Here is a 15000-nt window from a genome sequence, read left to right on the forward strand (position 1 = left end):
CACGACGTTTATTAACTTCACCATGAAAGCTCTGTTATCTAGCTACTTAAGTATATGTTTAGTATGGATTAGTATTATCCAATTTCTAATCATTGATATTTTAATATAATAGTACATTCTTTATATTGGTATAAAGGATAAATCAAAAGTTTTTAGAAAAATAAAAAATTCCTAGACTTGTGATTTTACGATCAATATTTTTGGATTATTATTATTATTATTATTATTATTATTATTATTATTATTATTATTATTATTATTATTTTAATTTAAGTAATCGATTTTTAAAAAATCATCTGAAAACTTTTGGCCCATTTGACACTTGTACTTGACAGTACAATGTATACATACGTTTACGATACTATAATATTAATTTATTACTTAATAATTATATACTTATAATACTTAAATTATACTACGATGATCAGAAAGAAGATTTAATCAAAAAAGAAAAAGAAAAAAGAAAAAAGAAAAAAGAAAAATTAAATGTACAGATAGGAAATAAATAAATTACAAATTATATAATGATAAATGGACAAGTAAAATTAGTGATATTGCAAATAAGCAAGTCAGAGTAACGATTGAATAGTAAAAGGAAGAATAAGATGAAATATTTTTTAAGATATGAGAGGACAGAAAGAAAAAGAGAAAGAGAAAGAGAAAGAGAGAGAGAGGAGGAAGGAGGAAATCGGAGAAGAAACTGTCAAGGGAGGTCCATGCATCTGGCACTTACCACCTATAACCAGGGTGCGCCACCCTCGATCGTTACACCACCTTTTTTCCCACAATGATGCTCCATTTTGTCACAATTATCGCCATTATATTCGCCAAGGGGGTGGAATGGGTAGGGGAGGGGGAGGGGGAGGGGGAAAGAAAGAGAGAGCATTTTAGTTGGAGGACTGCACAATGGACTCGATATCTATATACGTTTTCTCTTGTTGTAGATATATATATATATGTGTGTGTGTGTTTGTGTGTGTTTATATCTGTAAGATATTTGTAGGGGTATACCTACACATATAGATACCTATCTACCTACCTACATACCCAATATGCGACTGGAGAAACGTATAGATATAGGTACGTGTTAGAGACAAATGGAGACAGAGGTGGTGAAGTGTGAGGTGAGACGAAGAGAGACAAACTCGAGTGGTCCAACCATCGATTCTTCTCTACGATCGAGTTTTATTGTGTTTTGACAGCGGCGAGTCTGGTTTCGTGCAACCACCATAAGATTTATCTATCTATCTGTCTGCTTTCTCTCTCTCTCTCTCTCTCTCTCTCTCTCTATTTATCTATCTCTTTCTTTCTGATTTTTCGCCTCGTGGACCACTATTGCCTATAGGATTCTTATATCCTTAGTCGGAGGAAAAGAAAAGAGCAAGAAAAAGAAGAAAAAAAAAAAAAAAAGAAAAAAATAAAAAGGAGAAAAAGAAACTTTCTCTTTTTTCATGTTCGTACCTTTCCTCTGCTTTCCTCGTATCCTGATCGTATCTGATCTATTATTAGAATATAGAGTTACGCTGGTTCATTTAACGATTATCATCTGGATTATCATCCCTACTTGGTTACTCGTTATTTCGAGAGAAAAAAAAAAGTTCTAGTAGCTCTTCGATAATCTATTATCTATTGTTGAGAATCTATTTTAGGATTGGTATATAAGTAAATATAGATCGATCTTTTATATACTGAGATTTTTGGGAGTATAGAAAAAATATAGTTAAGTTATAGGTACATATAGATGTATATATATTTATATATATATATATATATATATATATATATATATATATATATATACATACAACGTGTAATAAAATTATTGTATGTTTCCTTGTTAAATTATTCATATTATTAAATTTATTTTTTATCGTAATAATAAAAATTAACATATTTATTATATTTTATTTTTGTTTTTATAATTCTTTTCATATCATAGAAAAGTTCATCGATCAATCTCTTTCAAAATAATTAAAATATATTAAAAACTTGTAATATATATATATATATATATATACATATGACTGATAAATAAAAAAAAAAAAATATAGATATATAAAATAATTATAATGATTTAGATCGAAAAAAAGAAAAAAGCAAATCATCTAACAATCATATACTTTGAAATCTATTTATTATCTAATGTATTAAAGTAACTTAGGAAATCCGAATTTCAACATATCATTTTTCTATTATCGTCGAATAGATAACATTTATCGTACATACTTCGAACTGTTATACATTCTTTTATTCATAAATAATTTAACAAAACCCAAGTTCAACCTGACAATTCTCATTGTCATCGCCGGAAAGATAACATTTGTCACGAATGCGTCGTTGCTAACTGATAAATGCTGCTGATACCTAAACGAAAACGAGCTTTCGTTACATTGCACATTTAAACGTATTCCATTAATATAAAAATGTATATAAAATAACCATATGTATATATATATATATATATATAATCTACAGTAATAATTATGATCAAAATTATAAAATATTATGAAATATTATACACATTAATTCGCTTATATAGATACTCTTTTGACGAAATAATTTAAGAAATGCGAATACGACGTAAAATTGTTTTTTATTATCATCATCGAAAGTATGACGTTTATCACGTACGTCATTTAAATTTCTAATAAAATCAAATCAAATTAAATCTCTAATAAATTTCTAATAAATCATGTATAAACATATATAATTATCTAGATGTATATATTAGGTATATACATTCAATCAAATAATTCAAAAAATCCAAAAGCCATTCTGACAATTCTCGTTATCATCGATTTAACGTGCTCGTTACATTTGCACGTAACTCCAATCGATTAATATAAAAATGTCTATATAATAACAATTAATAAAATAAAATTTCTAATGGAGAGCACACATATTAACGTGTACTTTTATATTAAATAATTAAAGAAATGCGAGCGTGACAATAACGATTATTATCGCTCAAAAAGATTAATGCATCGGAACTGACCGATAAATTCAATGCACCCGATATCCAAACGAAACGTAATTTCACCGTAAATATAAATAATAATTATTATTAAATAAATAATTCAAGATATTAAAACGGGCTCGCGCGTGACCACTTATCGTTATTTCAAAAAAAAAAGAAAAAGGACAAAAAAAAAAAAAAAGATAAAGAAAAAGAAAAAAAGAAAAAGAAAAGATTAATTCATTTTTCCACGAGAATGTATAGGAAATTATCGACAAATTCGATACACCCGATATCTAGATATACGAAAACGAGCTCGTTAAAAATTACAGATGGTATTGTAATTAAATGTAGTCAAATACCTCTATGTGATTTTAATTAAATAATACCTTTTACAGGATAAATAGTAAAGTATACGACCATGATAATGCACGATTATTGTTGTCCTAAAAAAAAAAAAAAAAGAAAAAAGAAGAAAAAAAAAGGAAAAAAAAAAAAAAAAAAAAAAAAAGAAAGGAAGAAAAGAAAAAGATAACATTTTCCCCATGAATGCATCGGAACTGACACCGTAAACTCAATGCACCCGATATCTAGACGAAAACGAGCTCGTTACATTCCACGTAAACGTATTGTATATCCGTCAAACGTGTACAACGCGTACGAAAGGCAGCACGTAGGCAATAGTAACGGAAGACCGATGTCGATAGCTATAAAGAGAGAGACAGAGAGAGAGACAGAGACAGAGAGAGAAAGAGAGAGAGAGAGAGAGAGAGAGAGAGAGAGAGAGAGAGAGAGGGTAGTACGAGAGGGTTTGATAAAAGATAGAGAGAGAGAGAGAATCAGGGAGGTGAGAAGGGTATGGTAGGGGGTATGGTTGGGTGAGGGTGAGGAGTGAAGAGGTAGGGATAACGGGGAGGGGGGCGGGGAAGCTCGACCTGTGTTATTTGCAGTGAAACGTAACGATTGCAACAGACAGAGAGACACAGAGAGAGAGAGAGAGAGAGAGAGTCAGACGGTGTGCGTTCGTCTGTGTGTGTGTGTGTGTGTGTGTGTGTGTGTGCATACTGGTAGCCTTCGTAAACGCCATGTTGCATCTGGGTTGCTTTGAAAATAATGTTTTTGTGCAAGCCGAAACGCGGCGAGATATGAAAGCAGCATGGCGGATGCTTACAAATAGTTGCAGGGCGGCACCTCCATATAAATGCAAGCCGTTGCCGTTGCCGCCGTGGCGAACTCTCGTTCCTTTGTTCCATCGAAAGTGAGAGAAAGAGAGAGAGGGGGAGGAGAAAGAGAGAGAGAGAGAGAGAGAGAGAGAGAGAGAGAGAGAAAGGGAGGGAGGGAGATAGAGGCGGGAGGGAAGAAATAAAAGAGAGAGAAGAGAGAGTCTTCGATGTAAGAAACTTTATACTTCTTGAAAGTCTCTCTCTCTCTCTCTCTCTCTCTCTCTTGATCTCGTTTACTACCCTCTCCTCAATTTCCCTTAATCCATTCGTTCTCTTTAAAATATATCTAACGGTGATTATATTTATAGATTTTGTTGTTGTTATTGTTGTCGTTGTTTTTGTTGTTGCTGTTGTAATCCGATGAATTACGATATCGTAAAGTTGTAAGAATTTTATTGTCTATTTTATTATTATTATTATTATTATTATTATTATTATTATTATTATTATTATTATTATTATTATTATTATTATTATTATTATTATTATTATTATTATTATTATTATAAATTCGGCGGATAATTTTGAGAATATTTGCAAATAAAAAAAAAAATTCGGAGAAAAATAAAAATTTGTTTTAAAGTGGATATATACTTACAGAACAGTGTACTTACTTACATCTATAGATATATATATATACATATATCGTTATATTATGATCAGACAAGATCTATGTCTAAATGAGACAAGAAAGACGACGAAGACGACCAGCACCATCAACATAACCACCACCATCACTATCATCATCGTCGTCATCGTCGTCGTCATCGTCGTCTTCGTCTTAGTCGTCTTCGTCGTCTTCGTCGTCGTCGTCGTCGTCGTAGTCGGCATCATCCACCCTTCGAACGATAGGTATTAGGTATAGTTTTGGGATCAATATCCCAGCAACGCGATGGGCGTGACCAAATTGTTCTTGTTCAGCATCGGAGGGTCCATCTTACTAACGCCCACTTCGTTCCTATTGGTCGTTCGATACTAAACGAGAGTTGCTCTTCGCAACCGTACACGTAACTTACTCCGGGAGAACTAGGCGTGGCTTAGATCCTTGATGCATTCCCGAATGGTGGGGGTAAAGCCAGCCAGTGCCGTTCTCGTAGCAGATAACCAAGTCGTAAATCATGGCCAGTCGGCCGCTCGGAGCGCATCAAACGACAAATAGGGTGCAAAATCGTGGAAAAACTAAGTCCCTAAGAGTGCGACGAGTTTATCACATATATATACATATAGATAGATAGATATACATAGATATATATATATATATGTGTGTGTGTATATATATATATATATATACAGATATTTGTGGATTTCTCTTTCTTTCTCTCTCTCTCCCTCTCTCTCTCTCTCTCTCTCTCTTTTTCTTACTTCATTTTTTTTGCTCTTTCTTCCTCTCATTCAAGTGTAAGGAAGGAAAAAAGTTTATTGTGCATATATAGAAGAAAGTTATCAGTGCGACCGTCAGATAATTTTGTCTTCATCTTCTTTTTCCTTTCCTTCATCGATGCATTCCTGGACTGCAAAAGGTGAAAATTAAACCTCGTACGATCTGGTCGATCGTAAGGAAAAAAAAAAAAAAAAAAAAAAAAAAAAAAAAAAGAAAGAAAGAAATCAAAAACTACGAGGGAAAAACTGTTCGAATTATCTCTTCTTCTTTAACGTATAGTAAAAGAAGAAGAAAAAAAAGGAAAGAAGGAAACAAATTGAACAATTAAAAATAATGTGCAGCAACGAAAGTCCACCGCCAGCTAAGGAACCATTGGCCGTTGGATTGGGTAATCCAATGGCCGGTTTCTTACCAGGATTGGAACATTATCGTCTTCAACTTTATCATTATGCCATGGCCGAGAGATTACGTTTGGCCCAACAATTACATCCTCAACATCCTGGTGTCGGTCATCCACCGTCGGGTTCACCGGGACATCTTGGAATGGGCGCCGCTTTTCCCGCACCATTGCCATTGTATCCAGCTGCAGCGGCTGGATATCCAAGTCGATTGGCATTATCAATGGCATTACTTCATCCCCATCATCAGAGAATACCGGAGGAACCGAAACCCCAACACAGTTATATCGGTTTAATAGCTATGGCTATATTGTCATCACCGGAAAAAAAATTGGTCCTTTCGGATATCTATCAGCATATACTCGAACATTATCCATATTTTCGTACCCGCGGTCCAGGCTGGAGAAATTCCATAAGACATAATCTCTCGTTGAACGATTGTTTCGTTAAATCGGGTAGAAGTGCCAACGGGAAGGGTCATTATTGGGCTATTCATCCGGCAAATCTCGAGGATTTTAGACGCGGTGATTTTCGTAGACGTAAAGCCCAAAGAAAGGTACGAAGGCATATGGGTTTAGCCGTTGACGAGGAACCTGACAGTCCTAGTCCACCACCATTGCCAGCTACACCACCACCTTCCGCATCGGCGTTAGTTGGTCCAACCGTTGCTTCTCAACAGATCACGGGAATTTGGACGAGTCCTGCGCCACCGCCGCCCCCTCCACCTCCGCATTCTCATCATCATCATCACCATCATCATCATCATCATCATCAACAGCAGCAACAACAACAACAACAACAACAGCAACAACAGCAACAGCAACAACAACAGCAACAACAGCAACAACATACTTTTCAAAATCGTTCGATCAGACAATCGTCGTCTCTTCAACCATCGAGAAAACGACAGTTCGACGTAGCTTCTCTATTGGCGCCGGACGATCAACATCACATCGAGTCGGATTTAAGATCGAACAAATCAAGAAGATTCAGTTGCAGCGAGGAAGACGAATTACATGATCTTCAAGAACACGAACAGGAACAAGACGAGGACGTTGACGTAGACGTCGACGTTGACGTTGTAGCTGAGAGCAATGCTATTCCGTCGCCGAACGGGACAACGCCATCGGCCAGTCCAGAGGCGAAATTGGTCTCACCGATTGGACATTGGAACGATCGGAGTTTACAAACTGGACCACAACAATTGCCATCCCTTCATCTTCACAATCACGTACACGTTAGGAATTATTACGTACCGGCAAACGCCAGTAACGCTTCTGGTGTCTAATAGAATCTCGAAATATGTGTTGCGTGTGTGTGTATGTGTGTGTGTGCGTGTGTGCGTGCGTACGTGCGTGCGTGCGTGCATATATGCATGTGCGTTTATGTGCGTGTATACATCTATCTCTCTTTCTCTTCGACGAAATGAAATTTCAAAAGAGTGTCTGAAAATTATCAAAAACAAAAAAAAACCCTCCTACCCCCACCCCCCCCCCCGAAAAAAAAAACATAAAAATAATAAACAAAAAATGAACGTCGTTTAGATACGTACACATAGTGATTTCCATCGATACCCTTATGTGAAAGTTTGATTTAACATCGACGAACGATTAAGTGCAATAAGCCCCTATCTGTTCTTATCAAGATCATCAGGGAGACTGATGCTTCTTAAAAATGAAGAAGAAAAAGAATACAGAGAGAGAGAGAGAGAGAGAGAGAGAGAGAGAGAGAGAGAAGGATTTATAATTACATACTTGTAAATAGATATAAAATCGAGTCAAAGATCTCTCACGTATGTTCAAAGTGTAATATAAAGAAGGAAGGAATAAAGGAAAAGAATAAACAAACAATTCGCATAGATAGATTATACGTAGTGGTATTGTAAAAATAGACATTGTTTTCTTTCTTTTATTTTTTTTTTTTCTGTTTTTTTTTTTTTCGATGTACCAAACGAAAAGAATAGGAGGAAAAAAAAAGAAAAAGAAAAAAGAACAAAAATAAAAGTGTATCATCATCTGTACAAAGAATCTCCGTATATTCACGTTTGTTTGTATGTATGTATGTATGTATGCATGTATGCAAATGTATGTATGATAAGTATGTATGTATATGTGTATGCGATTGGATATCGCTCGACCAGTGTCTAGCGATAAGAAACAATGATCATCGTCATTGTCATCGTCATCCTCATCGTCATCACCACTATCATCATTATCATCATCATCATCATCAACATCATCATCATCATCATCATCATCATCATCATCATCCAGTGAAAAAAATTGAAGAAGAAGGAGGAAAAGTGATGTGAACGAATATAATTCGATGTTAAAAAGACTTAGAAAGACAATTTTTGTTTCCTTTTTTCTATTCATTTATTTATTTTTTCTTTTCTTTTTTCTTTTTTCCTTTTTCTTTTTTCTTATTTCTTTTTCTTTTTTTTTTTTCTTTTCCCCTTAAACAAATTCGATGTACATCGTTAAAACGCGAGTTTTCGTCGTCGTATATCGCGAATTGTCTCTCTCGATTGATTAAGCCGAAAAAAAGAGAAAAAGAAAAAAAAAAAAAAAGAAAGAAAGAAAGGAAAAAAGAAGAAAGAAAAGAGAAAAAAAACTTCGCCAACGAAAGAAAGAAAAACATGATGAATAAAAAAATAAACAAACAAATAAATGAACGAAAGTGACAAGATCGCGCGAGCCTACCTATAGAAAGTGATTTAACAAATAAATAAATTTAATAAAGTCTCTGTTCCCATAAGAAAGAAATAAATAAATAAATAAAATAAAATAAAATAAAATAAAAAATAAGAAAAGAAAGAAAATGAAAAAAAAAAATATTAAACAAATAAACAACGAATCTTTCATTCTTTTTCCACCTAACTCTTTTCTTATTAAAAAAAAAAAAAAAAAAAAAAAAAAAAGAAAAAAAAAGAAAAAAGAAAAAACGAAAGAAAGAAAGGAAAAAAAAAGAAAGAAAAGAAAAACTTTTTCAGGTTTCAAACTTATTGCTCGATCCTTTTTTTTTTTTTTTTTTTCTTTTTTTTTTTTTTTTCATTTTTCATTATCTTTTTTTTCTTTCTACAAAAGAAGCAAGGTACACGTTGAAAAATAGAAGAGAAAGATATTTCTTTTTCGGTTGCTTATCTATTTTCATAATATATTCATTTTGGTCGAATCGCCGTTGAAAAAATTGTTGGCTGACAATCGGACGATTAACGTTGAAAGATAAAAAAAGAAAAAAAAAAGAAAAAGAAAAAAAAAAAAAAACAGGAAAAAGAAAAAAGAAAAAAGAAAAAATTAGTATGCACATATATAATTGAAGCGAATGCAATACCTATAAGAATCTTGAACAAAGTATCTACTACCTATTTCCTTCTAATACAAAGTCAAGTTTTTAAACTCGTTTTACATAGGTATTTACCTATACCTATGTATCTATGTATATGTATGTAGGTATATGTTCACAGAGTATACGAAACATTTATCTCATATAATGCAGGAACTATCATTAATAAAACATAAGAATACTTAATTCATTATATCTATCTGTCTATCTATCTAACTATCTGACTAAAACTAACTATCGATTACCTAAAACGCAATACTTACTCGCTCGCTCAGTTATATTTACTTACTTAGTTACTTATTTACTCATAAATATTTCATTAAATAGAGAAATTCCACCAATGAATCTTTTATTTAAAAAGAAACTTTTCGTCTTTATTTTGGAATTTAGAAAGAAATATTTTTTCTGTTCTAATACGTTCGTACTAGCGAGTTCCACCCGTTAAATCGGTAAAATTTCGTGCTTCCATCGCTAATCCGGGAATTTACAAAAAAAGAAAAACTAGAAACTAAAAAGGAAAGAATAATAATACTACTGCTAGTTCGTAAGAAGATTCTTTCCTTACTCCTTGCACCTGCTCAGAAAAGAAAATGGCACAAGTGGGGTTCGTTCTATCGGTCGATCTGTTTATCGCAAATAATTCGTTAAAGGAAATATAATCCTTACTAATAGGGAAACATTACTGAAATCCTTTCGAAAACCTTTCTTTGGATTATCCTCCTGTTTACTTTTTCCAAAGATTACTTAAAAAGTAATTCTTGTTGTTTTTTTTTTCCCTTAATTAAGTAGATTATAACTTGAACTATTTTACTTTAAAACCTTAACGCGTGTATATATATATATATAATATAACATTGATTATTATATAATAATTATTATATAATAATTATATAATATAACATTAATATATATATATATATATATATTATGTATTTAAAAAATTGATATATATATAAAACACTTATTTCATATATTTTATAATGCTATATCTACTATTAAAAAATAATAGATTTGTTTTAATAGATAATTAATCACAATTAATTCCAGTTATTATGGATAGAAAGTTCTAATTTTCCATTAGTCGACATATATATATACATATATATATATATATATATATATATATATATATATATATATATATATCGATTCAAAGTTAATCAGGTTATACTAGCTATCGGTGAATAGAAAATCTCTCTCGAGTACTAAATCTCGTGAACGTATTATATACAGCATCCTATTGTCTCTCGGTTCATCAAATGAAACCTTAGCTAATTGCTAAGTGAGTTCTCCGAGCCAAATCCTTTGTGGGACACGAATGACGATAGGAAACCCGACGACGGAAACGAAAGCAATTTGTTAAATATTGCTTTCGACGATATAAACGGCGCAAACACTGGACCCATAGTAATGCTCGATTTAAACGAGATACTTCTCGTTAGATCGCACGAATTATATATATTATATTTTCTATCGATTCTCTCTCTCTCTTTCTCTCTCTCTCTCTCTCTCTCTCTCTCTCTCTCTCTCTATTTCTGTCTTTCGTTCCTCTTTAATATTTAACTTTTGAGTTTCTGTCTCTACATTTTATTTTTATATAGATATATTTATATCTTTTTTTCTTTTTTTTTAATATTAAGAAATTATTCTTAATTTTTACAATGTTTATTACAATATTAAAAGGGGATATTTCATGTGTGTTAAAAATATAGTAAAGAATGAAATTTAATTTATTTAATATCAAAACATATTTTGCCAATAAGGGAATAGAATCGAGTATCTCAAAAATTCAATATTGTAAGGGGAAAGGAATGCACGTTAGAGAAAGGGAAAAGATGAAAAAATCAAAAAAAAAAAAAAAAATAAAAAAGAAAAGAAAAGAAAAGAAAAAAGGAAAAAAATATCAAAAAGAATAAAAGAAAAAGAAAAATTTGGATAAATTTCCCACAGTAGGATGGATTGGTAGGTAGGTACATCAAAAGAAAAAGAAGAGGGTGTTAGAAAAACATAGAAAGACGTTTGTTCGCTCTCGCAAGAGTACATTCAAACTCTGCAAACTGAACTCTGGTTTGTTGTTCTTAACCATTCTTCTCTCTCTCTCTCTCTCTCTCTCTCTCTCTCTCTCTCTCTCTCTCTTTCTCTCTCATTCTACCTCTATCTATCTATCTATCTATATCTAGAGTTTTCGAATATTTAACAAATAATGACGTAGCATTAGGGACCTAGTGTTATAGTAGTTCAAGCTAACCCATCAAACGAGATCAAGAGATCTCCTGGATCTTCCTAAAATAATATATCTATCGCCTTGCCAGCCGACGGACTATAGAAGATGATTCAACGATTATTCAAGGTCAGGGCTTTTTTGAACATTCATTTATTACCATTAATGTTCCTTGCAAATCTTCTAAATTCATACCATAATGGTAGATAATTATTATTTATCATGATTGAAACGCATACACATAAATGTATATGTACACGTATACAAGCTATTTAAATAACTATGAAAGTGACTCTAAAAGAGACAAAAATGTTTTAAATTTCTTTTTCAGGACGTACGTTCTATCCAAAAAAAAAATTTTGTTTTATATCGCAAAATTAATTTCTTTTTTCTTTCTTCCTTTTATCTTTTTTTTTTTTTTTTTTTTTTTTTATTTTTTTAATCGAAAATAAATATAACATTTTCTAACTAATGCTTTTGTTATTTTCACGCAAAAGAATTAATATTTTAATCGGTTCAAATTCGAACGCATGCGAAAAATATCTGTATACAGACCATTTTCATCAACAGAAAGAGCATGGTCAATGGGAAAATGTCAAAAATGAATACGTCAAAAGTATTTTCAATATTTCATCGAAAATATTTCATACCGGATATGTAAGGGGATATTAAAAACCTAAAGTATTAATTCTCTCTCATCCGACGGAAAGAAAAAAGAAAAAAGAAGAAAAAGAAAAAAAAAAAAAGAAAGATAGATAGAGAGAGAAATACAGGAAAAGGGTCTGTCAAAAATGAACCATTTTCGTGTCAATTGCGATCGAAATTCTTTGACAAATATCGACAATAAAGAAAGAATAAAATTGCTAGTAGATTTGCGATTTGAGATAAATTTTTGGGTAAGAGGAGATCGTAGAGTAAGCCAGTGTTTGGTGAGACATTGTCGTCGCAGGAAGGTGTGTACCTATTTAGATCAGATTGTTGGATTCGCCAGAGTAGATAGAACGTTGTCGTACCTTGTTTATGGCACCGACGTTCGAACATACACACACACACACACACACACATATATATATATATATATATATATATATATATATACATATATATATTCCAGCCGATTGATTCGTTGGCCTCGATGTTCTCTCTCAACGGTCAGGAGCTTCAGGCAATAAGCTGAAATGTGTAGGTATGTACTTACATATATAGGCACATACAAATATACCGGATATATCTATATACTATGACGTTATCCCAATATATATATATATACATATATATATATGTATATGTATATATATATAGATATATGTAGATATATGTAGATAGGATACACACCACATTGTCAATGTGATAGTATCACACACATTGTAAGATCAGCTATAACCCATCATACACAGAGAGCCAAGAGAATCGGTTGCTGATCTCGTTACCTCCATAGTTGTTGCTCTGCAAATGGATTTGCGGCTGCGCAGATTAGGATGCATTGCTAAAGGGACACAAGTATTCTACATATAGTTGATCTAATCATCAAGAAAACTATCTGTCATATAATTAATTATAATGAGATCATATATACATACATATATATATATATATATCTTTTTGAATCTTGATCGATAGATACATACCTAATAGATATATATACGAGATAAAGTCAATCTCGTGTATGATATCAATTAACAGGATAATTTCCATGTCACTTTGACGAATATGTCTATCTTGATACACACATATATATCATATATATGTGTATTATATATATATATATATATATATATATATATATATGATAAAGTCAATCTCAAATATGATACTAATTAATAGGATAATTTCCATGTCAATTTTTTTTGACGAGTACGAAACTATACGAATATATAAATAGCTATCGAGAAGTTGACGTTAGATAGATGATGATAGATAATACCATCTCGATGTTATAGGTACCTACTCTCTTTTCAATAGCGGGGAAGGAAAAATGAAAAGTAGAAAAAAAAAAGAAAGAAAAAAAGAAAGATGAGTCGGTCAACATTTTCTCTCTCTCTCTCTCTCTCTCTCTCTTTCTCCCTTCTTCTTACTCGGCAGGTAAAATATTAGCCGTTCGTTCTCTCTTCCTCGCGAGATTCCGTTGGAATTCAGAGAGAAGATCCTTCAGGAGGACGAAGTTTAAGTACGTATTCGATCTATACATACACATACACATATATGTATATATATATATATATATATATATATATATATATATAGTAAACGTTCTTCTTCTTCTTCTTCCTCATCCTCTTCCACTTCTTCTTCTTCTTCCTCTTCAGCATTCGTTTCCAGTTGGCAGGAGTTCGCCTCAGGTGTGACGATTCCAACGCCTAATAATCCATTTATAAGGTCCATTGTCGAAGGTTACCCACCCAATGTATTTTTAGGATCGGTCCTTACGATCTTTCTCACATCTCTTCTTTTTCTTCCTTTTCCCTCGAAATCGAGCGACGCGTTTCTCATTCTCTCTTTCTCTCTCTCTCTCTCTCTCTCTCTCTCTCTCTCTCTCTCTATTTAGATGTATGTACCGATACTACCACTTTTACGTTTAAATCTAGCTACTTTCAAAGTTAGGTAGTAAATATCATCTGTCTATTCGATATATGTATATATATATATATATATATATATATGTATATGCATATATAGATAGATACATTTCCGGTTCTAAATTGCCTTAGATTTTCTTTGAATATTTTCAATACGACAGTCCGTATATTCAACGATTTTTCCATGGATTTGAAAACGTGTCAATCGAATTCGCGTATCTCCTAATCGCATAAATCAAACAATATATATTTTTAATTCAATTTCAAATCATCAAGAGTATATTTATGCAGGATTAAATATCTTATTAAAATAAATAAGAAATATCGACGATCGGAAAAATATACGACGATCATTTAACGAAACAATTAAATATTTATAATTATTATATGACAATTATTATAAAGGATGAAAGAATGAAAGAAATAAAAGGAAAAAAAGAAAAAAAGAACGAAAGAAAGGAAGAAAACTATTACATTCTATCATATTCTAATTGGTGAACTCATTTGGTCGTTTAAATTCTATAACTCGAAACGCGTACGATCGAAACTAAAAATCACGTGAATGTTGTGCATCGTTAAACTACATAATTATTTTTCCTCGAGAGTGAATTCACTGCTCGAATACCTCCGAATAAAATCGATTGTGGATGCTTTTGCTTTTAGCTTTTTCGTCGCCTCGATCTTTGATGTACCCAGCAACCCCCCACCGTTGAATCCTATGAACACTATGAACGCAGCTGGCACCTTCTTAAATTTCTGCGCGAAATACAAATAGGGTGGTGGTGTTGGTACACGTCAAAACGAACCTACTCGACCTTCCCCCCTGCCATCATCATCATCATCATCATCATCATCATCATCATCATCACTACTACCACCACCAGTCCCTCTTTACTCCCT

At 32.4% G+C, this 15000-nt stretch overlaps 2 protein-coding genes across 4 annotated transcripts in view; one reads left to right on the top strand and one right to left on the bottom strand.

Annotated features, from left to right (window-relative positions):
- The window catches only part of LOC124954783 (SKI family transcriptional corepressor 2), a 100593-nt gene that overhangs the window by 52862 nt on the left and 32731 nt on the right, over nucleotides 1-15000 (bottom strand). The gene's annotated exons all lie outside the window — the stretch shown is intronic.
- Nucleotides 5770-8704, top strand: LOC124954784 (forkhead box protein C1). Its single transcript, XM_047508232.1, has one exon. It carries the CDS (start codon nucleotides 5894-5896, stop codon nucleotides 7244-7246), a length of 1353 nt encoding a protein of 450 aa, XP_047364188.1. The 5' UTR covers nucleotides 5770-5893; the 3' UTR covers nucleotides 7247-8704.

Source organism: Vespa velutina, chromosome 16, assembly GCF_912470025.1.
Source record: "Vespa velutina chromosome 16, iVesVel2.1, whole genome shotgun sequence".
Lineage (NCBI taxonomy): Eukaryota > Metazoa > Arthropoda > Insecta > Hymenoptera > Vespidae > Vespa > Vespa velutina.